At 40.5% G+C, this 25,160-nt stretch overlaps 3 protein-coding genes across 6 annotated transcripts in view; all 3 read right to left on the reverse strand.

Moving 5' to 3' along the window:
- The window catches only part of LOC121008577 (protocadherin gamma-C5-like), a 392,139-nt gene that overhangs the window by 272,330 nt on the left and 94,649 nt on the right, over window positions 1-25,160 (reverse strand). The gene's annotated exons all lie outside the window — the stretch shown is intronic.
- Window positions 7,949-10,457, reverse strand: LOC120986756 (protocadherin gamma-C5-like). Its single transcript, XM_040415468.1, is given in 2 exon segments — window positions 7,949-8,110; window positions 8,113-10,457. Coding segments are annotated over 2 exon segments (2,409 nt in total). The 5' UTR covers window positions 10,360-10,457.
- Window positions 14,738-17,225, reverse strand: LOC120986757 (protocadherin gamma-C5-like). Its single transcript, XM_040415469.1, is given in 2 exon segments — window positions 14,738-14,899; window positions 14,902-17,225. Coding segments are annotated over 2 exon segments (2,412 nt in total). The 5' UTR covers window positions 17,152-17,225.

Below are 25,160 nucleotides of genomic sequence, written 5' to 3' on the forward strand. Positions count from 1 at the left end.
ACCCCATCTAAGAAACTACACCCCTCAAGGTATTCAAAACAGATTTTACAAACTTTGTTAACCCTTTAGGTGTTGCACAAGATTTAATGGAAAATAGAGATACAATTTCAAAATTTCACTTTTTTGGCAGATTTTTCATTTTAATATTTTTTTTTCCAGTTACAAAGCAAGGGTTAACAGCCAAACAAAACTCATTATTTATGGCCCTGATTCTGTAGTTTACAGAAACACCCCATATGTGGTCGTAAACTGCTGTACGGGCACACGGCAGGGCGCAGAAGGAAAGGAATGCCATACGGTTTTTGGAAGGCAGATTTTACTGGACTAGTTTTTTTGACACAATGTCCCATTTGAAGCCCCCCTGATGCAACCCTAGATTATAAACTCCATAAAAGTGACCCCATCTAAGAAACTACACCCCTCAAGGTATTTCAAAACTGATTTTACAAACTTTGTTAACTCTTTAGGTGTTGCACAAGATTTAATGGAAAATAGAGATACAATTTCAAAATTTCACTTTTTTGGCAGATTTTTCATTTTAATATTTTTTTTTTCAGTTACAAAGCAAGGGTTAACAGCCAAACAAAACTCATTATTTATGGCCCTGATTCTGTAGTTTACAGAAACACCCCATATGTGGTCGTAAACTGCTGTACAGGCACACGGTAAGGCGCAGAAGGAAAGGAATGCCATACGGTTTTGGAAGGCAGATTTTGCTGGACTGGTTTTTTTGACACAATGTCCCATTTGAAGCCCCCCTGATGCACCCCTAGAGTAGAAACTCCAAAAAAGTGACCCCATTTTAGAAACTACGGGATAGGGTGGCAGTTTTGTTGGTACTAGTTTAGGGTACATATGATTTTTGGTTGCTGTATATTACACTTTTTGTGAGGCAAGGTACATACTAAATGGTAAAACACTCGGTAACACTGACATGGAAAAGGATCTAGGAATTTTAATAAACAGCAAACTAAGCAGCAAAAACCAGTGTCAGGCAGCTGCTGCCAAGGCCAACAAGATAATGGGTTGCATCAGAAGGGGCATAGATTCCCGTGATATGAACATAGTCCTACCACTTTACAAATCGCTAGTCAGACCACACATGGAGTACTGTGTACAGTTCTGGGCTCCTGTAAACAAGGCAGACATAGCAGAGCTGGAGAGGGTTCAGAGGAGGGCAACTAAAGTAATAACTGGAATGGGGCAACTACAGTACCCTGAAAGATTATTAAAATTAGGGTTATTCACTTTAGAAAAAAGACGACTGAGGGGAGATCTAATTAATATGTATAAATATATCAGGGGTCAGTACAGAGATCTATCCCATCAGCTATTTATCCCCAGGACTGTGACGAGGGGACATCCTCTGCGTCTGGAGGAAAGAAGGTTTGTACACAAACATAGAAGAGGATTCTTTACGGTAAGAGCAGTGAGACTATGGAACTCTCTGCCTGAGGAGGTGGTGATGGTGAGTACAATAAAGGAATTCAAGAGGGGCCTGGACGTATTTCTGGAGCTTAATAATATTACAGGCTATAGCTACTAGAGAGGGGTCGTTGATCCAGGGAGTTATTCTGATTGCATGATTGGAGTCGGGAAGGAATTTTTTTTCCCCCTAAAGTGGAGAAAATTGGCTTCTACCTCACAGGGTTTTTTGCCTTCCTCTGGATCAACTTGCAGGATAACAGGCCGAACTGGATGGACAAATGTCTTTTTTCGGCCTTATGTACTATGTTACTATGTTACTATGTAAGGTAACAAAAAATTGCTTTTTTGGCACCGTTTTTTTTTTTGTTATTTACAACATTCATCTGACAGGTTAGATCATGTGGTAATTTTATAGAGCAGGTTGTCACGGATGCAGCGATACCTAATATGTATGTTTTTTTTTTCTATTTATGTAAGTTTTACACAATGATTTCATTTTGTAAACAAAAAAAATGTTTTAGTGTCTCCATAGTCTAAGAGCCATAGTTTTTTCAGTTTTTAGGCGATTATTTTAAGTAGGGTATAATTTTTTGCGGGATGAGATGACGGTTTGATTGGCACTATTTTGGGGTGCATATGACTTTTTGATCGCTTGCTATTACACTTTTTGTGACGTAAGATGACAAAAAATAGCTTTTTTGACACCGTTTTTTTTTTTTTTTTTTTACGGTGGTCACCTGAGGGGTTAGATCATGTGATATTTTTATAGAGCCGGTCGATACGGACGCGGCGATACCTAATATGTATACTGTTTTTAATTTATGTAAGTTTTACACAATGATTTCATTTTTTAAACAAAAAAAATCATGTTTTAGTGTTTCCACAGTCTAAGAGCCATAGTTTTTTCAGTTTTGGGGCGATTATCTTGGGTAGGGTATGATTTTTGCGGGATGAGATGACGGTTTGATTGTTACAATTTTGGCGTACATGCGACTTTTTTGATCACTTTTATTACCTTTTTTTGGGAAGTAAGGTGGTCAAAATTTCAATTTAATCAGAGTTTTTTATTTTTATGGAGTTCACCGTTCGGGTAAAGTAACATGCCCGTTTTATAGATCAGGTCGTTATGGACGCGGCGATACCAAACATGTGTAGGGAATTTTATTTTTTTCACTTTTAATCTGTGATAAATGTGTTTTTTGATATTTACTTTTTTTTTCACTTTTTTTTCACCCAGACCCACTTGGTTCTTGAAGATCCAGTGGGTCTGATGTCTGTATAATACAGTACAATACACTATATAGGGTATTGTACTGTATTTTACTTACACTTTGTCTGAATAGATCTCTGCCTCCTTCAGCACAGATCTGTTCAGCACCATGGACAGCAGGATGCCTGAGACGGCGTCCTGTTGCCATGGGAACCTTCCCCATCTGCTCAGTTGTCGCCACAACTGCGCAGACGGGGAAGGGTAAGGACAGGGCTGTCGGGGAGCTGTCTGGGAGCTCTCTCCCTCTCCCATCGGGGGGCTGCAAAGGTCCCTGAGCTGTTAACCTTTTTCATACAGTAGTCCGTACAGACCGCGGTATGGAAAGGGTTAAACGGCTTGACCGATGTCAGCCGTTTATACCAGGGTGTCAGCAATGTGCTGACACCCTGGTATACCCACTAGCCACCAACGATTATTCAAGGGGAGGCGGGCGGGGGATCGCTATCCAGCCTGCCGCACCGCCCGCCTCCCGCACCGCCCGCAACCCTCCCCCTGCACCTCCCGCCACCATAAAATGATTCAGGGGTGCAGGGGGGGGTGAAACATATATATTTTGGGCATTAGAAAGTTTCTGATCCCCGAGGTCAGGGACTGCGGGGATCAGAAACTGCAAAAAGCGCATCAAACCGCAGGTCTGAATCGCCGACATGGCGCGCATTTAGCCTAGGTGCCTGCTCAATGATTTGAGCAGGCACCATGTTCCGATCACCGCCGGCCGGGCGGCAGTGATCGGAACAACACATGACGTACCGGTACGTTATGTGTCCTTAAGTACTAGGACATCATGACGTACCGGTACGTCATGTGTCCTTAAGAGGTTAAAGAGGACCTTTCACCACTCCTGATATTCCTGTTTTAATAGCTTCATGCATTCCCCATGTAATAACAATTCTGGAACATCTTTTCTTATGTCTCTATGTTGTACCTTTCCTTTATTATTTCTACTAGAGGTTATGAATGAATTGCTATTAGCCTTCAGTAAGGGTACAGCAGGGAGGTAACCAGTTGGGGGGTGTACCTGCACAGACTCACTCTATCCAATCAGTGCTGCCATTTTCAGACTGTGCAGGTCCCCCCCCCCCCCCAACTGACAATGAAGATATTAAAATAGGCAGGAGTGGTGAAAGGTCCTCTTTAAGCCTATATTACACCAGGCAATTGTCAGGCCAATCATCGCTAACGAGCATTGATAGGAATGCTCGTTAGCAATGATCTGCCACCGATTACCCTATGAACATTCATTGGGAAATCAGGATCTTTCTGCATGTTTAAAACTCTTCATTTGTCGGCGGCAAATCGTGGTGTCTAATAACGATCTGCTGTTTGCAAACAGTATGGGGAGCAATGGTATAAAGATCACTCCTCCTCATGTTGTGGAGGAGAACACTGCATGTAATATCAGCAGTCTTCTCCCAAAAATCACTGGCAGAATCAAGCTGTGCTTAGACTCAGATTAGATTGCATTATGTTTGCTCTTTTCATATAGTCATTTCGTTTTAGTCTCACATTTCAATGACAGTGTAAACAAGGCTCTGGAGAGACAAAATGTCAAAAATTTTACTTTTATTACAGTGTTTAAAGGGAATGTGATTTTTTTTCTGGCAGTTAAATTTAGGTAGCAACACGTATCCTAATTTGTTGATATTTCCTGATTGCAGATTATTTTATTCAATTTCCTGAGAATAATTATAGGGGAAGCCAGTGGTGTAACTAGAGTGCTATGGGCCCCAGTACAAACTTTGGATCGGTCCCCCCCCCCCATTTTTACAAAGAGGCGGCAGATTTTCTACACTAAGCCCAATGCATGGCTATACTCACCCATTCCTAACTAATAAAATCTTGTGCTACCTCATCCAGGGTGTTGCTGGCATTGGCGTGATGTCCACTGGATCGAAAACAGGGTCCCTATGGGGAGAAAAAAAGAATAATCACATAAGGAAGGGATGGTGATTGCCCCTGTGATATTACCAGCAGGGGGCGCTGTGCTAACCTGTAAGACTGAGCCATACCAATGTATAGCAGGGTAATCTAGGACATTTCCCCTAAATGCTACTACACAGTACTAATGCCCACCTTGTGGCCCCTCACAGTAATTAAGCCCACCTTGTGGTCCCTTCAGAAATAGTTATGTCTCCTTGTGGCCCCTTACAGCAGTTATGCCCACCTTTGTTCCTGTCACAGTAGTTATGCCAACTTTTGTGCCCCCTCACTGTAGTTATGCCCATATATGTGCCTCCCTCACAGTAGTTATGCCCAGATATGTGCCTCCCTCACAGTAGTTATGCCAGATTGCGTCCCTCACAGTAGTTATGCCAGATTATGTGCCCCTCACAGTAGATATGCCAAGATATGTGCCTCTTTCACAGTAGTTATGCCAGATTATGTGCCCCTCACAGTAGTTATGCCCAGATATGTGCCTCCCTCACAGTAGTTATGCTAAAGTATGTGCCCCTCACAGTAGTTATGCCCAGATATGTGCCCCCCTCATAGTAGTTATGCCAGATTATGTGCCCCTCACAGTAGATATGCCCAAATATGTGCCCCCTCACAGTGGTTATGCCAAATTATGTGCCCCTTCACAGTAGTTATGCCAGATATGTGCACCTCACAGTAGCTATGCCCAGATATGTGGCCCCTCACAGTGGTTATGCCAGATTATGTGCTACCTCACAGTAGTTATGGCCAGATATGTGACCCCTCACTGTAGTTATGGCCAGATAGATGCCCCCCTTACTGTAGTTATGCTGTAGTCTGCAGCTTTATAAAAAAAAAAAAAAAAAAAAACATACCTACCTTTTTCCCTGATTACGCGCTCCCACACTCATTTCTCACGATGTGCGGCCAGCAGGGGGAGCGCTCAGAAGAACAGTGAAGCAGGGAGCGGAGAGCGATCCCTGCTTCACTCTGGAGACGAGAGCTCAGCAGTGACAACAACTGACTGTGAGTGAGTACGTGCGCCCCCCCATCATCCTTCCTTACCGCTGCGCTCCTCCTGCCTTTGCGCCGGGGCGCATATTACACACATTTTAAGAGCGCTCTGACGGGGCCCGGCATTGTCACTGTACTTCATGCCGGGCCCCTTCAAAGCGCTCCCATTACAAGTTAGTGCAGCGGGCCCCCTCCCTCCACCGGGTCTGGTCGTGGTCGCACCCTCTGCGACAGCCATCTTTATGCCCCTGGGGGAAGCCATCTTGCCTGAGCTGCTGTAAACAGAATTTAAAGATATGATTTACAGTAGCCACCATGAGCTATAGACACAATGGACATGACTGGACTCACTGACTTATGACCTGTGCAGAGGTTATTGTACAAGTAAGGAGAAGATAAACTGTGACATAACGTGGTATGACTGGTGGATCTTGCAATATATAATATATATATATTTATATATACATATATATATATATATATTATTTGTCCTTCTAATCTTGCCTATAATGATAACCATTGGAGGACTGTATGCTTTTTTTAACATACACTACTCACAAAAAGTTTGGGATATTTGGCTTGTGGGTGAAATGCACGCTAACCTTTACAGATAAACTTAATGTGACATTTTCTAAACTTTTGAATGCACATGTCCAACTGTTCAATGTTTCAGTACTTGCTGTTCTCTAACAAGGAGCTTAACGGCAAAATTCACAACAGGTGTTTGATCCATGAATCGCTCAACAAATTTCCTGGTTCAATTAGAATTGGTATTTAAACAGTCCTCCTCATCATGCTTATTATTTTTAAATCATGAGATCAAGACAGTACCTAACAATTGATCAACAGTACCTCGCCATGCTAGACAACCTAACCACACACCAGACATAGGCATTATCATCTTACCTGGGCCAGGAACCGTCTACGTTGGATGAGGGACCAGTGGGCCTCAGTGCGGTTCAATGATAAAAGTCAATTCACTCTGAGCAGAAATGATGGCCGCCAACCATGTTGGAGACGTCAAGGAGAGCGCTATGGCATCAGCCAATTTTGTTACCAGACTACACTTTGGTGGCGGTGTTACAGTTTGGGCAGCTGTGTCTAGTCAATACAGAACTGCCCTATACTTTGTGAATGGCACAGTGATAAGCCAATATTACTTCAATAACATCATTAATCCAGTCATTGTGCCTCTGCATTTACAACACAGGCCTAATTTTATTTTCACTGACGACAATGCGCCAGTTCATTGAAGTCATATCATTAGGGAAAATAACATCACCAAAAATTCCTATTCTAATGAAACATTCCCTCTAACCATTTGCTAAAATAATTCACTATTGAACTATATTTTTATGTATTTAAAAATAAAGGTTGACTTTAACTGCTTTCCTCTGGTTTGAATCATGCTATAATTTGCTATCCTGCAGGGATAAAGCTCTCTGCACCTGCAGCTGTCAGTTCACCATACAAAGTGTGGTCCAAGCCGTTATTCCTTCCAATGACTTCTACTGACCTAAGCACCAGTGTTTATAAGAACTGTAGCAGCGCAAAAAAACCACCCACCTCTGACTAGAGAGAAGGTAGCTTTTCAGACCCTAGCACTGCTGCAGTGTTTATATGCAGAGGTACATAACTTAGCTGGAGGTGTAAGGAGGGAGGGATTGGTATTTCTGAAAATCAATAATTCGAAGCCCTTTCACTCTTAATAAATAATACATAAAAATATAAATCCTGGAAAGCCATTTAAAGTCATAATGTTCAAAACTGATATTATAGAAGGGATGATATATTTTTATGTGCACTTATTACACTCAATAGACTCTCATCATGCAGGCAGCCACATGAAGGAATATATCACTGAATCACGATCACTAACTAGATATATATATAATCCATTATTATATCATAGAAATCGAGTTAGGGTCCATTCACACATCCGTTGTTTCTTTCCTGATCTGTTCCATTTTTTGCGGAACAGATCTGGACCAGTTCTGTACCCATTCATTTTCAATGGGTCCTGGAAAAAAATCAGACATTGAGCTGTCCGATTTTTTTCAGGACCCATTGAAAATGAATGGGTACAGAACTGGTCCAGATCTGTTCCGCAAAAAACGGAACAGATCAGGAAAGAAACAACGGACGTGTGAATGGACCCTTATTCATACAAAATACCTCCAAATGTAAATATATTTTATTAAGGGTTAAATATTCGCACAGTGGCAAAATATTTAATTAAAATATATAACTAGTTGAAAAATAATCTAATGACCATTAAAATACACATGACTTACATTGTTTGGATCATTCATTAAATGCCCATCACATGAGGCTTCTTGAGATAAGTCCTTTAAATGAGGAAAATTTAAAGGCTGCATAATACTGAAATCTTGTTGTTCTGAGGCTGGAGGTAAATGAGTTTGGTAACTCTGCCCCTGGCATCCTGGAGGAACCATCCTGACCTCCATATATTTTAAGGTCCCATCTGTGTTCAGGTACAGAGCTGGCTGATACTGATCTGTGTAGAGTTTAGATTGGGATCCACCAAGGAAACAGCAACTACTGCTATAATCGAATCTATCTTTTCTCAGACATCTCACCAATAATATCATGAAGGTAACAAGTGAGACTAAGCTGATGGCCACTAAGGAAATTATTAAATACAGAGTCATATCTGATGGGGGTTTGGAATTTGTCAGAAAGACCCCAGATTTTGGTCTTTCCACTATCACCTCATCTACTATAGTGACAAGTACAGTCACTGTGGTGGATAATGGAGGATTCCCCTGATCAGTGATAGAAATAACAAGTTGTTGCTCAATGTTCTCGATATCCTGTAATCCTCTCACTGTTCTCACCTCTCCTGTGTGTTTAGACACTTGAAACCATGAATAATTGTTGGGGTCAATGAGAGTAAACACCAACCAGGCATTGTGACCAGAGTCCAGATCCACTGCAGACAGTTTTGTCACCAGATAGCCTGCACTTGTAGACTTTGGCATCCTCTCTTGGACAATGAGGTCTTCAGATACTGGATACAGCAGAGCTGGGGCATTGTCATTTGTATCCATAATGAAGATAAAGACAGGAACAGTGGAAGATAACTGTGGAGATCCTGAGTCTTCTACTTTCATGGTGATTTGTAAAACCTGGATCTGCTCATAGTCAAAGGAACGCTGAGCATATATATTCCCATCAGTAGAATGAATGTAGACAAAAGAGGATACAGAGGAGCCATCAATCTGACTCTCCACTATGGAGTAAACCAGATCAGAATTAACCCCCTCATCTAGGTCAGTAGCAGATACTGTACATAGAAGAGTCCCAGGGTCACTGTTCTCCTTAATGAAAGCGTTATAAGTAGACTGTGTGAAGACTGGAGCATTATCATTAATATCTGACACAATGAGAGTGAGGCTTGTTTTACTGTATAGAGGAGGAGACCCTAAATCAGAGGCTGTCAGCTCTATAGTGTATTGGGAGGTTTCCTCTCGATCCAGATTTCCATCTGTCACCAATATATAACGGTTTTGGTTGGATTTTATTTTAAAAGGCACATTTGGTGATAAGTCCAATTTTATTTCTCCATTTTTCCCAGAATCTTTGTCTCTCACATTAATAAATCCCACAATATCCCCAGATGGTGCATTTTCAGGAATATTGTTAGCTACTGACATAAAGGTAATTTCAGGGGGGTTATCATTCACATCTTCTATTTCCATCTGAACAATACAATTTCCTTCTAACTTGGGAATTCCTTTGTCTATAGCCTTTATAGATAATTCATAAAAGCTTTGTTCTTCAAAATCTACATGTCCATTTATATAAATATCTCCACTTTTTTCATTTAAAGCAAATTTTTTTCTTGCAAATTTTGATGTGTGCTCATTAAATGAATACTCAATTTCACCATTTGTGCCGCCATCCTGATCTGTTGCATTTAATGCTAATATTACGGTTTTCAATGGCAGATTTTCCCTGATACTGACTTTATAAACTGACTGATTAAAGACTGGAGGATTATCATTAATATCTAATACAACTACTGTTATCCTGCAGGTCCCTGATCTGGCTGGTTCTCCTCCATCAATAGCTGTGAGAATCAGGTCATGTTCTTGTTTTTCTTCTCTATCTAAAACCTTTTCTAGTATGAGCTGAGGGATCAGCGTTCCGTCCTTACGAGTCTTCACAGATAGTGAGAAATAAGGATTTGCATTCAATGTATACTGACGAATACCATTCACATCAACATCTAAATCCTCTGCAATCTCTAAAGCAAACCACGCACCAGGACTAGTAAACACTTCTGTAATGTCTATAACATGATCATGAGACGAAAATGTGGGAGAATTATCATTAATATCCAGAATCTCTATTTCCAGACTAAAAAGCTCCACAGGATTCTCAGCCACAACCTCTAACTGCAGTAAACAGCGGGGACTGGATCCACACAGGTTCTCCCTATCAATCCTGTCCTTCACAGCCAACCCTCCATTTGCCTGATTTATACTGAAATATTTTTGATATTTTTCAGATCTCAGATGTATCCTGCGCTGAGAGATCTCTGAACGTTTTATCCCCAGATCCTGAGCTACATTTCCCACCAATGTCCCTTGATCAGACTCCTCAACAATAGAATAACGAAGCTGCCCAGAGACCCAGCCCCAGCTACACAGGAGAAAGGAGCAGACTACTTGCCATTTCCAGCACTGACAAAAGCCTCTGATGTCCATATCTTAAATGGTTGTCTTGATATTCAATGTCATTTAGATCCTGTGTCATCCAAGCTGCATGAGGGATATGAATTTATTTGTCCATGTCCCAAAATTGGTAATCCATTTGAAGAAAATAATCGTCCAAAGGGCTGTTGTCGGAGCTACAGCTCTTCTTTGTGTGAGAGCAACAATGGGAGGGTGAATCACTGAGCCAGGGGGAGGAGAGCGCAGAGCTGACAACGACATGTTCTCTAATATTGTTCAGATAATGGACTGGATGACAAGACTACCCTCTACTGGTTAATAGCGATAATGCAGAAATTAGACAGGAGACAATAAATAAGTATATTGGAAGAAAAAAATATTCTAGATGTGCATTCAAACACTCCACAAGTGATGCAACAAGGAAATAAACATATAGATATAGAGAAAAATGTTCTTTGGTACTCCCATAAATAGAGATTTAATATTAAATATGATATGATTTTTACATTATACACATTTTGATATTGTAAAGAAGTAGTTTTTATACTATTATTTGCTCACTGAGAAATATGTTTAGATATTTTTGTAAATTTTTCCATGATACCACCTCTTAAACTCTTTCCATCTAGAAAGAGTTGAGTATAATATATAATATTGGCATGAAAGTTTAAGCTGTGTATGAGCAGATAGAACCATTAAAATATAATCATGGGAAAGAAATATAAAAATGTTTTTCTCAAGAACATAAGAACATAATGAAATATACAAAAATCAATCTGTGCTAGTTGAACATTAAATCTTTAAAAAATAAAGAAATATATATATATATATATATATATATATTTCATTATTTCAGACATTGTATTACTGCACAAGGTTTTAATAAGTATTAGGTTTCCTATATGGCCCATTGTTTACTTGTTAGATTACTACTACTAGTGTTTGTAAGACACTGTCCACTGGGGCCCCCAGGAATTATCGTGGGGCTCAGCCTGCGGGGACCCTATTGGAGTAGCGGGACAGGTCACGCATGTGCCTGTGGAATTTTCGGTTCCGACTCCTTTGCGGGCGGACGCGGTTCAGGGCCGCTTGAGCGTCCATGTGCATGCTTGAGAGGAGGTTCGCAAAGGGTTAAGCGGCTGAACGTACGCGCATCTTATTCGCTACACCGGCCACTGACGGGGAATATACCTGTACATAGACTCTAGTAGATTAGATGGCAGGCATTGGTTAAGTGATCAATGACCAGCCAAGGCTGCACAAGTGTCAGGGATTAGGATAATCATATGGCCTATGAGGAATAGACACATGGCACTCTGTGATTAGCTAGCAGGTGTTTAGGAGGTGATCTCCCTGGCTGGTCAGTGCCCACTGTTGTTTTGACAACCCGGGTGTATGTTGCTGTTCACATTCTTCCAGACTATCTGTGGATAACCTCTGACTTCCTCAATCCATCTCTAGAGTCTGCCTGTGGGAAACTTCTATGTGGAACAATTTGTCCTCGGATCAAACCCACGAAACGTCTCGTCCTTAGGTACTGCGTTACACTGACTATTTCTGTGCATATGAACTTTGGCCTGGTCTGGCTGTCCCTTGTGAGTTTTCCTGCACAAGTTATTATTTGGATTGATTACCTGCATTTGATTTCTGGTCTAGACTTTACTGTCGTCATTTAATAAATCCACCATTGTTTAAACTCTGTCTGGTTGTTTGGGGTTATGCACCATTACAGTGTTTCATTGTGTTATTTTTCAACCATTTCTTCATATTTACTCTTATGTTTGAAATACTTGCTGGTAATAACTCCTGCCTTATGCTCCAAACATACTGAACGGGCACCATTCATCCTACGAAGGTCAAAGAATTGTCCTTTGAGCTCCATTGGGTCAGAATATTTCAGTATACCTGTAAGGCTACAGGGGGCCACTGTACACTTTTACAGTGATTTGAGGATCAAATAATTCTGTTAGAAGTGTAAATTGTTTCATTGTTATTTATTTTCCTTAGGGTAAATATATGTATATCCCAGGCATGTTTAAATCCACGTTTGGTGGAAGTTGTTTCCAAACATCTACTACTCTTTCAATAAAATAATATTTTCTGACGTTTTTTCTTCTGATCTTCCCCCAACTAATTTCAGATTGTGCCCCCTTGTTCTTGTTAAAAATATGTCCATGCTGAACTCTATGTATACCATATTTAGGCTATATACAACTTCAGGGACATTTATATATGATTGCATTTTACTCATTTTGGACTTAAAATCATTTTTCAATAGGTCTTTATTGAAAATGTTCTGCCATTTTTTATAAACACTTATTTATGCTATATACTTAGTAAAAATCGGTCTAGGAATGTCTGTGCATACTGGTTGCGGTTTGGGTGAGTCTGTACTGGTACCTAATCCTGTTTCTGGCCTTGGGCTAGTCTTGTTCTGTGTCCTAGTCCGTTCCTGGTTTTGATATGTCCCTGGTACAGTTCCACTTTCCCTATCCATCTTCGTGTGTGCTGGTTACCATTGTAGGAATGTCTGTGAGTACTGGCCGTTGTTTGGGTTAATGTGCATTGGTACCCATTTTTTTTTCTTTGTTTGGTATTAGGCCTTTGGTTTAGGGTGTTCTGCCTAATCTCCCAGTGGAAATTTGGGGGGGCTTGAAAGGGGAGGTAGTGTCACAGTGTAGTTCGCGTGTTGCTTGCTTTAGTAGCTCACAGGTGTATTGGCTGCTCAGGCGTATAGGCTGGTTGCTATGACCTATGTGTAGTTGAGGCAGCCTGTGTGTGTACTACTCCTAGTGTATGATTGCTCCCCTCCCTGTTGTCGCGCTTCTGGTAAGTGTCACAGTGTGGTGACTGTGACATGGGTTGTTTGTGCTCTGGCATACTGGCTATGGTGGACGCCATGTATTCTGGTTGCCAGGGGCAACATCCAGTACTGTAGCCTATGCTTTCACATCTATGTTTATGCAGGCCCCCCTCCCTGTTCGGTTTGTATGTGGTTAATTGTCTGGGTCTGGGTGTGGTCACTATGTGCTCTTTATATACCTGTGTGCCTGGGTTTGGGGGTCAGTGTGTCTCCAGCCTTGCTGGGTGCAGGAGCTATGCATCTGACCTTGGTGAGTCCATATGCCCTGTTTGTGTGGCCAGCTATTATGTCATTGAGGTCACCTGGTCTTCCTGCCTTGACTAGTTATAGTTTCTGTGTCTATGTGCTAGGTCTCCGAGCCTAGATCTATGTCTTGTTAGTTTTGTTCTGTTTCTGGTCTGCGACTGCCATGTGTCTTCCTGCATGGAGTCCAGATATTTTCTTCTTTTCCTGTACGGTTTGTCCGAGCCTTGTGTAGAGGTCTGTCTGTACGGCCATGGACTAACTTCGCATGGGGAACAGGCATCTGCTTTTCCTGTCTTGTATGTCCGTGTTTTGTGCACAGCTCTGTCTGTTTGCCCATGGACTAAAAACGCATGGGAAACAGGCATATGATTGTCCTGCCTATGCCTTTGTGAGAGGGCTCCAGGGTTCTATGGAGGGAGGACATCTTGTCTGTATGAAGCTCTTGCCTGTGACCGCCATGTGTCGTTCTAAATGGGGTCCAGGCAGCTGATTGTGTAACGGTTCCTCGTCAGAACATGACACAAACATGATAAGAAAACACAAAACATCAATTATATATAATAATCAGACTATTAATAAAATTACCTTGAAGATGATATGTAAGATTCAAACACTAAATAATAATTAGGGTTTAACACAAAAAAAATAAGATAATCATGAATGCAAAATCTCAAAAGACCCATAACATTAATATTATGCACCATGATGTGCCAATATAAACATTATGCACCCTAAAGAAGAACCTGTATAATAAGTAAGGGGGCATGTTCTCCCAAAACGTCACGTGGAGGGGGAGCAGGTGTGAACGATATCTGTCTCAGCGTCCCTCATGATGAACCATTTTACATTGGAATGAAGTAAAGAAATAAAAGAAACATAAGGTTTTGTACAATATTGGCAAAATGAGGTAAAAAGAACACACAAGTCTACAAGGTTTAAATACCATCAAGAAGAAGGTCACTGGTGCATTTACACAAGTTAAAGTAAAAATATAGGGGAAGAATTATCAAAAACTGGTGTAAAGCAGAACTGGCTTAGTTGCCTATAGCAACCAATCAGATTCCACATTTCATTTTTCATAGCTCCTTTTGAAAATGAAAGGTTGAAATGATTGGTTGCTATGGGCAACTAAGCCAGTTCTAATTTACACCAGTTTGATAAATCTCTCCATGAAGTTCTGAAAAAAGTAGTAAATCAATTCAGTCATATCATTTTACTTTCACTTTTGGCACCCAAAAGTCAATATGTTAGTACAGTATCATTTTACGACTTACATTGTTTGGTTCATTCAAAAAATCCCCCTCACATGAGGCTCCTTGATACATATCCTTCAACTGAGGGACATTTAAAGGCTTCACAATGCTGAAATCTTGTTGCTCTGGGGCTGGAGGTAAATGAGTTTGGTAACTCTGCCCCTGGCATCCTGGAGGAACCATCCTGACCTCCATGTATTTTAAGGTCCCATCTGTGTTCAGGTACAGAGCTGGCTGATACTGATCGGTGTAGAATTTGGATTGGGATCCACCAAGGAAACAACAACTATTGGTATAATCATATCTGTCCTTTCTCAGACATCTCACCAATAATATCATGAAGGTAACAAGTGAGACTAAGCTGATGGCCACTAGAGATATAAATAAATACAATGTCATATCTGATGGGGGTTTGGAATTTGTCAGGAAGTCCCCAGATTTTGGTCTTTCCACTATAACCTCATCTGCTATAGTGACAAGTACAGTCACTGTGGTGGATAATGAAGGAATCCCCTGATCACTAATGGAAATGACAAGTTTTTGCTCAATGTTCTCGATATCCTGTAATCCTCTCACAGTTCTCACCTCTCCTGTGTGTTTAGACACTTGAAACCATGAATAATTGATGGGGTCAATGAGGCTAAACACCAACCAGGCATTGTGACCCGAGTCCAGATCCACTGCAGACAATTTTGACACCAGATATCCAGAACTTAAAGACTTTGAAATCCTCTCTTGGACAATGAGGTCTTCAGAATGTTCTGGATAGAGCAGAGCGGGGGCATTGTCATTTGTATCCATAATGAAGATAAAGACAGGGATAGTGGAAGATAACTGTGGAGATCCTGAGTCTTCTACCTTTATAGTGATATGTAGAACCTGGATCTGCTCATAGTCAAAGGAACGCTGAGCATATATATTCCCATCAATAGAATGAATGTAGACAAAGGAGGATACAGAGGAGCCATCAATCTGACTCTCCACTATGGAGTAAACCAGATCAGAATTAACCCCCTCATCTAGGTCAGTAGCAGATACTGTACATAGAAGAGTCCCTGGGTCACTGTTCTCCTGAATGAAAGCATTATAAGTAGACTGTGTGAAGACTGGAGCATTATCATTAATATCTGACACACTGAGGGTGACGCTTGTTTTACTGTATAGAGGAGGAGATCCTAAATCAGAGGCTGTCAGCTCTATAGTGTATTGGAAGGTTTCCTCTCTATCTAGATATCTATCTGTTACCAATGCATAGCGGTTTTTCATCTGTTTAATTTTAAAAGGCACATTTGGTGATAAGTTAAGTTGTATTTCTCCATTTTTCCCTGAATCCTTGTCTTTTACATTAATAAACCCTATAGTATCCCCAGATGGTGTGTTTTCTGGAATATTATTAGTCACAAAGGTAAATATAATTCCAGGGGGGTTGTCATTCATATCTTCTATTTCCACTTGAATTATAGAATTCCCCTCTAATTTGGGGAGTCCTTTGTCTACAGCCTTTATCGATAATTCATAATAGCTCTTTTCTTCAAAATCCAAAACTCCATTAATACAAATCTCTCCAGTTTGTTCATTTAGAGAAAATATCTCTCTGGCAGATTCAAATGTATGTCCATCAAAATAATACTGAATTTCCCCATTTGCTCCATCATCCTGATCTGTTGCATTCAGTGTTACTATGACAGTTTTCAATGGCAGATTTTCCCTGATATTGACTTTATAAACTGACTGATTAAAGACTGGAGGATTATCATTAATATCTAATACAACTACTGTTATCCTGCAGGTCCCTGACCTGGCTGGTTCTCCTCCATCAATAGCTGTGAGAATCAGGTCATGTTCTTGCTTTTCTTCTCTATCTAAAGCCTTTTCTAGTATGAGCTGAGGGATGAGCGTTCCATCCTTACGAGTCTTCACAGACAGTGAGAAATATGGATTTGTATTCAATGTATACTGATTGACACCATTCACATCAACATCTAAATCTTTAGCAATGTCTAAAGCAAACCGAGAACCAGGACTAGTAAACACTTCTGTGATTTCAATAATATGATTACTAGGTGAGAATATTGGAGAATTATCATTAATATCCAGAATTTCTATTTCCAGACTGAAAAGCTCCACAGGATTCTCAGCCACAACCTCTAACTGCAATAAACAGCGGGCACTGGATCCACATAGGCTCTCTCTATCAATCCTATCCTTCACAGCCAACCCTCCATTTGCCTGATTTACAATGAAATATTTTTGGTATTTTTCAGATGTCAGATGCATTTTTCGCTGAGAAATCTCTGCACGTTTTATCCCCAGATCCTGAGCTACATTTCCCACCAATGTCCCTGGATCAGACTCCTCAACAATAGAATAATGAAGCTGCCCATAGACCCAGCCCCAGCTACATAGGAGAAAGGAGCAGACTACTTGCCATTTCCAGCACTGACAAAAGCCTCTGATGTCCATATCTTAAATGATTGTCTTGATATTTGATGTCATGTAGATCCTGTACCATCCAAGCTGCATGAGGAATATGAATTTATATGTCCATATTCCTAAAATACAATCCAAGTGATGAAAATAAACACCCACAGGGCTCTCATCAGAGCTGCAGCTCTTCTTTGTGCGAGAGCAACGATGGGAGGGTGAATCACTGAGCCAGGGGGAGGAGAGCGCAAAGCTTATATCAGCATGTTCTCTAGTATAAGCTTTGTAATAAACTTGGAATACAAGGCTGCTCTCTTGTGGTAATATCTAAAAATTGCAGCTTTAAGAAGTCCAAATTTTTTGTTTCTCCCAGCAGATATCTTTATAGATTTTAGAAAATGTTTGAAAATATTCTAAATATTTTTTAGAATACATTACCAAATACTTGACATATTTTACCATATATTTGCACTGTCACTAGCATTTGTGTACACATAATCAATATGTTAATTGTTTCCACAAACTCTGATATTTTATTAGAAATGTAAGGATAGGTATGTGTTCCTTGCTAAATGCAAAAAATATATTACTCACTGATAATAGAAACTGTTTTGCTACAATTACACTTTTAGAGAAAGGAAGGTTTGACCTAAAGGCAGTATGAAATAGTCATACAAATTATTCACATATTACCAATGAGACCTGCAAAAATTAGAAGTGCTAACATTAGTTTAATTTATCCAGTTGGGGTTTTATTCAAAAAGTTTAAAAAAAATATGATTGCTACCTATGTATAATAATTAAAAAAATAAAGGCTATGTACACCTTTGGAGGGATTTTTTTTAAATTATTGCATTGTACTCATTTTGAACTAAAAATCATTTTTTCAATTGGTCTTTATTAAAAATATTGAGCTGTTTTCCCTGCGCAGCTTTTAGTTTATCTAGTAGCAAGATCAGAATTTTCTCTCTGCTCTGTCAAGCATGGAACTTGGGGCTCCTTATTTGTGATCTTTGATCTTATAAACATTCATTAAAGATGAGCTATTATCTTACTGATAAAAATGTGGCTTAAATAAGTGTTTATGACCTTTTATTCATTTAGAGATAAGGGTTATTAGATGATCAACACAAAGTGAAAGTGAAAACACTATTCACACAGTTAGACAGTTAACATTTTGTGACAGAACAGCTCAATATTTTTAATAATAAAGACCAATTGAAAAAATAATTTTTAGCCCAAAATGAGTAAAATGCAATCATAATTTTTTTTTTTGCCCCTGAACGTGTACAAAGCCTTTAAAAGAGTTGTTCCATTACCCTATTAAAATGCATAAGTATCATAATCAGGTCCTTTGCCAGACCAACTTTGTGTCTAACAGGCTCAGCATAACCATATTTTACTTGATACTTATTTAGTTGCATGGATTTCATCAGGAGATTTCTACCCATGCGGGAAGATAAGATTTTCACCTCAGGCATCCACCTTCTTTAATTGTAGAGGCACATCATTTCACCAGAATGTAGTGCCTGTTAATAGTTCAATTTAACCCCTTCCAGCAAAAGTCAGTTTGGACCAAATGTCAAAACCCATTTACAAATCTGACATCTGTCACTTTATCTGGTAATAATTCTGGAACGCTTTTACTGATCTAAGCGGTTATAAGATTATTTACTCATGATGCATCATACTAAATAATAGTGGTGATTTTGAGTTTTATGTTATGTTTTACCTTTAAGTATAAAAAAAATCCCAAATTTTGAAAGATTTTAAATTTCTTATATTTTAAGACAAATAGTGATTTTTCACAAATTAGTTATTCATTAACATTCCCCATATGTCTACTTTATGTAGGCATAATGTTGTATATTTCATTTTATTTTTTAGTATGTTAGAAGGCTTAGAATTTTGGAAGCAATTTTAGAAATTTTTTTTTTTTTTTTTTTAAGGACCAGTTCAATTCCAAAGTGACTTTAAGGGGCTTACATAATAGAAACCATCCAAAAATGACCTTATTTTAGAAACTACACCCCTCAATTTATTTAAAACTGTGTTCCATAGGAATTAAAGAAAAATGGAAGTGAAAGTTAAAAATGTCTTTTTTTTTTTTTGCAGATTTTCCATTTTAATAAATTTTACTATAACATAGCAAGGGTTAACAGCAAAACAAACCTCAATATTTATTACCATGATTCTTCAGTTTACAGAAACACCCCATATGTGATTGTAAATCTCTTCATGGGCACATGGCAGGGCACAGAAAGAGTGCAATATTGTTTTTGGAGGGCAGATTTTGCTGGAATGATTTTCAGGTGCCATGTCATTTTCAGGTACCCTTATAAAGAAAACCCCAAAAAGTGAAAAAAAATTTAAACCATACCCATCAAGGAATTGATCAAAAGATAAAGCGAATGCTTTGACCCAACAAGCATTTCATAGAATTTAGAAACACTTGGCTGTGAAAATGAAAATGTACATTTTATTTCCAACAAAATGTTGCTTTACTCCTAAATTTTAAATTTTCACAAGGCACAACAGGAGAAAATGCATCAAAAAATTTGTTGCAAATTTTTCGTGACTATAGCAACAGCCCATATGTAGTCTTAAACTGCTGTTTGGGGGCACAGCAGTGTTCAGAATGGAATGAACAACATCAGGATTTTCTAACATGGAATTTGCTAAAATTGTTTTTAGGGGCCATAACATTACATTTTTTCACCAATGTAGCTGTGTGAAGGCTTTTTTTTTTACAGGATTATTTTGAGGTACATATGTCTTTGTTATAATTTTTTATACCATTTTTGGAAACTGCAATTCTGGTAGTGTTTTTTTTATGGGGTTCCTCATGCAGTATATATGATATGATAATTTAAGTTGGCAGTGGCAGCGGCCCAATGAGGAACAGAGAGAACCCCCTCCCTTTGTTAACCCCATAGATGCCATGGTGGCTACTAACTGCAGCATCTAAGAGGTTAAATGGCTGGAATCGGTGCCAGCACTGATATTGGCAGTATAGCTGCCAATCGCTGCTGATTACATCGGCTCTGCTCCTAAGCTGCATCATGGCATCCAATATGGTTGACTGCACGGGAGCATCAGGGGCACAGGGGGCATTGGGACATGTGGGCACAGGCAGTATTAGGGGCACAGGGGACATCGGGACACAAAGGGACAATGGCTGATTTCAGGCTCTGAAAGTGGACATCAGAGCCTGAAACCAACATTTTACACTGCCTATGCTCCGATTGGTTAGTCTGCATAGAGTGGTCCCTTGCCAGTCCCTTGTCCAATCAGAGTGGTCTCTTGTCGGCTTCTCCAATGTCTCTGTTCTCGGTGCGAGTGGAGACTCAGGCTGTGATAATGTCACAATCTCAGTTAACAGTTTTGGCTTAACTATGCGTGAAATTACATGCAAGCTGGACGTACAGTTATGTCTAAATGGGGCAAGGGGTTAAAGAGAGAGAGAACCACTTAACTTTTATCACTGCTAGATTAGGAGTAATTCTAAGCACTAGAGATGGCCTTGCGGTTCGCCCGGCGGTCGTTTCACGGCGAATTTTGCGTGTTCGCGATTCGCCTAACATGCAAACATATGGAGAAATTCATGCCCGCCATATTCTTGTGAAGAACTTTGACCCATGCCATGACACATCTATCAGGTGGTACAGGACAGCCAATTGAGACATTTCAGCACATGGACATACCCCCTACCTTATAAATAAACCTGATCTGGCCGCCATTTTACATTCAGTGTTTTGCCAGTGTAGGGAGAGGTTGCTGTGTGGAGCAGGGACAGGCTGTTAGGGACACCAAATGCTAGCTAATAGGGCCACAAAAGTCATTTTAAGCAGTAGTATAGGTGTGCTATCGATAGGTGTGATACACAGAGGGGTGCGATATACTTATAATATACTTTTATAATGAGTCAAAAACACATAGATCTATATAGTGATCACCTGGAAGTCAGGGGCCTAGGAGCTAGGGGCTTACTAGGGCCATTTTTATATAGGGTAAGGTTCCGTACGGGGTCGCTCTTATCAGGACGGGTGGTCTGTGGTTAGGCTATCAGGGCCAGAATAGCATTCCCTGTGGCAATATCAGGGACAGTTCTTTGACCACCCTGTCCTTCAATACCACATCATCATCTAGCCCAGGAATGGATGTTTTTTTGCTTTCCCTCCTGGATTCATCGATGTTCACTGGAACCCCCCGGATTGTGATAGGACATATGGTTTCTGATTTGGTGCTGCCGAGCACCTGATTTAGTGCCGCCGAGCACTTGTTATTGCCTACCACATCTATGCTTTTTGCTTAACTTTAATAATTTAATTTATTTTCATTTTGAGGGATATCTTTTCCATTCACACGTCTGCAAAAAAGGTCCGCATCCGTTCCACAATTTTGCGGAATGGGTGCAGACCCATTCATTTTCAATGGGGCCGGAATGTGCTGTCCGCATTCGCATTTGTGGATCCACATCCGCATTTGCGGATCCACATCTGCATTTGCGGATCCGCACTTCCGCATCTGTGCTTCCGTTTCCGAAAAAAAAAAGAACATGTCCTATTCTTGTCCGCAATTGCAGACAAGATTAGGCATTTTCTATTATAGTGCCGGCGATGTGCGGTCCACAAATTGTAGAATGCACATTGCCGGTGTCTGTGTTTTGCGGATTCACAAAACATTTACGGACGTGTGAATGGACCCTCATAGTAACATTATTAAAGGTTACGTTTTATCTTTATGTATATTCTAATGGATTGCCTTCCTTGTACAATGTTATAATATACTTTCTATGTTAGAAAGTATATTATAGTGCATTTGTATTGTGCGGCAGTTATGTGCGGTTCTGCTGCGATACTGCAGGTATATAGAGGGACAAGCGTTATTGGAACAAATAATTTCTACTAGTGTGATATACCAGTTGTCCCCCAAAAAAACAGATTGAAGCGGGGTGTTATATACCAATATACACTGCTCAAAAAAATAAAGGGAACACTTAAACAACACAATGTAACTCCAAGTCAATCACACTTCTGTGAAATCAAACTGTCCACTTAGGAAGCAACACTGAGTGACAATCAATTTCACATGCTGTTGTGCAAATGGGATAGACAACAGGTGGAAATTATAGGCAATTAGCAAGACACCCCCAATAAAGGAGTGGTTCTGCAGGTGGTGACCACAGACCGCTTCTCAGTTCCTATGCTTCCTGGCTGATGTTTTGGTCACTTTTGAATGCTGGCGGTGCTTTCACTCTAGTGGTAGCATGAGACGGAGTCTACAACCCACACAAGTGGCTCAGGTAGTGCAGCTTATCCAGGATGGCACATCAATGCGAGCTGTGGCAAGAAGGTTTACTGTGTCTGTCAGCGTAGTGTCCAGAGCATGGAGGCGCTACCAGGAGACAGGACAGTGCATCAGGAGACGTGGAGGAGGCCGTAGGAGGGCAACAACCCAGCAGCAGGACCGCTACCTCCGCCTTTGTGCAAGGAGGAACAGGAGGAGCACTGCCAGAGCCCTGCAAAATTACCTCCAGCAGGCCACAAATGTGCATGTGTCTGCTCAAACGGTCAGAAACAGACTCCATGAGGTTGAAATGAGGGCCCGACGTCCACAGGTGGGGGTTGTGCTTACAGCCCAACACCGTGCAGGACGCTTGGCATTTGCCAGAGAACACCAATATTGGCAAATTAGCCACTGGCGCCCTGTGCTCTTCACAGATGAAAGCAGGTTCACACTGAGCACATGTGACAGACGTGACAGTCTTGAGACGCCGTGGAGAACGTTCTGCTGCCTGCAACATCCTCCAGCATGACCAGTTTGGCATTGGGTCAGTAATGGTGTGGGGTGGCATTTCTTTGGAGGGCCGCACAGCCCTCCATGTGCTCTCCAGAGGTAGCCTGACTGCCATTAGGGACCGAGATGAGATCCTCAGACCCCTTGTGAGACCATATGCTGGTGCGGTTGGCCCTGGGTTCCTCCTAATGCAAGACAATGCTAGACCTCATGTGGCTGGAGTGTGTCAGCAGTTCCTGCAAGACGAAGGCATTGATGCTATGGACTGGCCCGCCCGTTCCGCAGACCTGAATTCAATTGAGCACATCTGGGACATTATGTCTCGCTCTATCCACCAACGTCACGTTGCACCACAGACTGTCCAGGAGTTGGCAGATGCTTTAGTCCAGGTCTGGGAGGAGATCCCTCAGGAGACCGTCCGCCACCTCATCAGGAGCATGCACAGGCGTTGTAGGGAGGTCATACAGGCACGTGGAGGCCACACACACACTACTGAGCCTCATCTTGACTTGTTTTAAGGACATTACATCAAAGTTGTATCAGCCTGTAGTGTGTTTTTCCACTTTAATTCTGAGGGTGACTCCAAATCCAGACCTCCATGGGTTGAAAAATTAGATTTCCATTTTTTTATTTTTGTGTGATTTTGTTGTCAGCACATTCAACTATGTAAAGAACAAAGTATTTCAGAAGAATATTTAATTAATTCAGATCTAGGATCTGTTATTTTTGTGTTCCCTTTATTTTTTTGAGCAGTGTACTTTCTTTATAGTGCATTTGGGTACTGTATAGATGGAGATCACAAATTTGAATAATACATCTAGTATGTCACTGTCCATGTTGTGGGACTATTTGTGCACTTCTAGTAATTATTTCTTGGCTGCAAATATGAGCTGAAGGTTTTTCAGGTTCGCCTGCCATTAAAATGAATGGGACCCGCCGTGAACTTGCGGTTTGCGAACATTTGATCGCGTCAGCGCAATCGCGTTCGCGAACCGTCCCAGCAGATGTTCGTCCATCACTACTAAGCACTATCTTATACCATACTACACAGTAGCCACACAAAAATGTGTGGCTACTCACAGTTTCAGAAGCCAGAGCTGCTGTGCCTGATCGCCAGATCTGATTTCTAATGAAGAGGGGTTGTATATCTGAGAAAACATTTCTATTTTAACTTCTTTATGCATGATATAGTAGTTTGGATATCACAAACCATATATATCATTGGAACAGGCAAGAAGTGATCAAGTATATAATCATATTCACTCTGTTTGCAAACTGCATTAAAATCTGATCATCTCACAAGAATCTGCCACAGATTACAATGTATATTTAGGGCCCTTTTGGGCCCTAACGTATGCTACAAATAAGGGATGGAATTGCTTAAAATGTGTAAGCAGTGGCAAAGTCTTGCTATATTTATCATTACAGTGCTTAATTTAAGTATAACAAGGAACAGGCTAGCCTTAAAGGGATTTTTACATCTCATATGAAACACTAGGATATGCCCCCAATGTCTGATGGATGTGAGTCTCACCTCTAGGACCCACAGTTGTCTCTAGAACGGAGAATGAATAGGAATAATCATAAAATAATACAAATAAAGCATATCTTACCTGTAGTATAACAGGAATAACAGTAAGCTAGCCAAGAGAATTTCTTGTTCTGAGAGTCCCTAAGAACTAAATATCACATTTCAGATGCACTAAGAGCCAACACAATTTAGCAGTTGTCTCATACATTGGAGGCTCACAAAATGATACAATTCAATAAGGCATCTGTTATTTCTTCATTGCTAGACCTTATGAAACAATGGGTTAGGACTTGTAATGCTTCATGTGTGATTCACACTAGTATTATAACTAGAGATGAGAAAATGTTAAAAAAATTTGAATCGGCCAGTTCGCCAAATTTTCTGAAAATTTTTTGTTTGATCCGTTAAAAAACTGATATTTCCTGGCTTCAGAGAGCCTTTATAGTGGTGTAGAACACTGTGCCTTGCAGTAACAAGCATAGGGAATCTGCTTTGGTAGTGAAATAGTACTGTGAGTCAGTATGACATGCAGATGACAGGCGTCGCTCTTAGAATCACTGCACACAACACTTATATGGGCAGTCACGGGGCCAAAACTGACCAAAAAACTCAAGTATGAACATAAGACTTATAGGTCGATGAAAGCACCAAAAATAAGCACACTTCTTTTACACTGTCGTCAGCATATTACACATAGATGTCTAAAGAACCTGTTCTA

Source organism: Bufo bufo, chromosome 1 (genome assembly GCF_905171765.1).
Source record: "Bufo bufo chromosome 1, aBufBuf1.1, whole genome shotgun sequence".
NCBI classification, from domain to species: domain Eukaryota; kingdom Metazoa; phylum Chordata; class Amphibia; order Anura; family Bufonidae; genus Bufo; species Bufo bufo.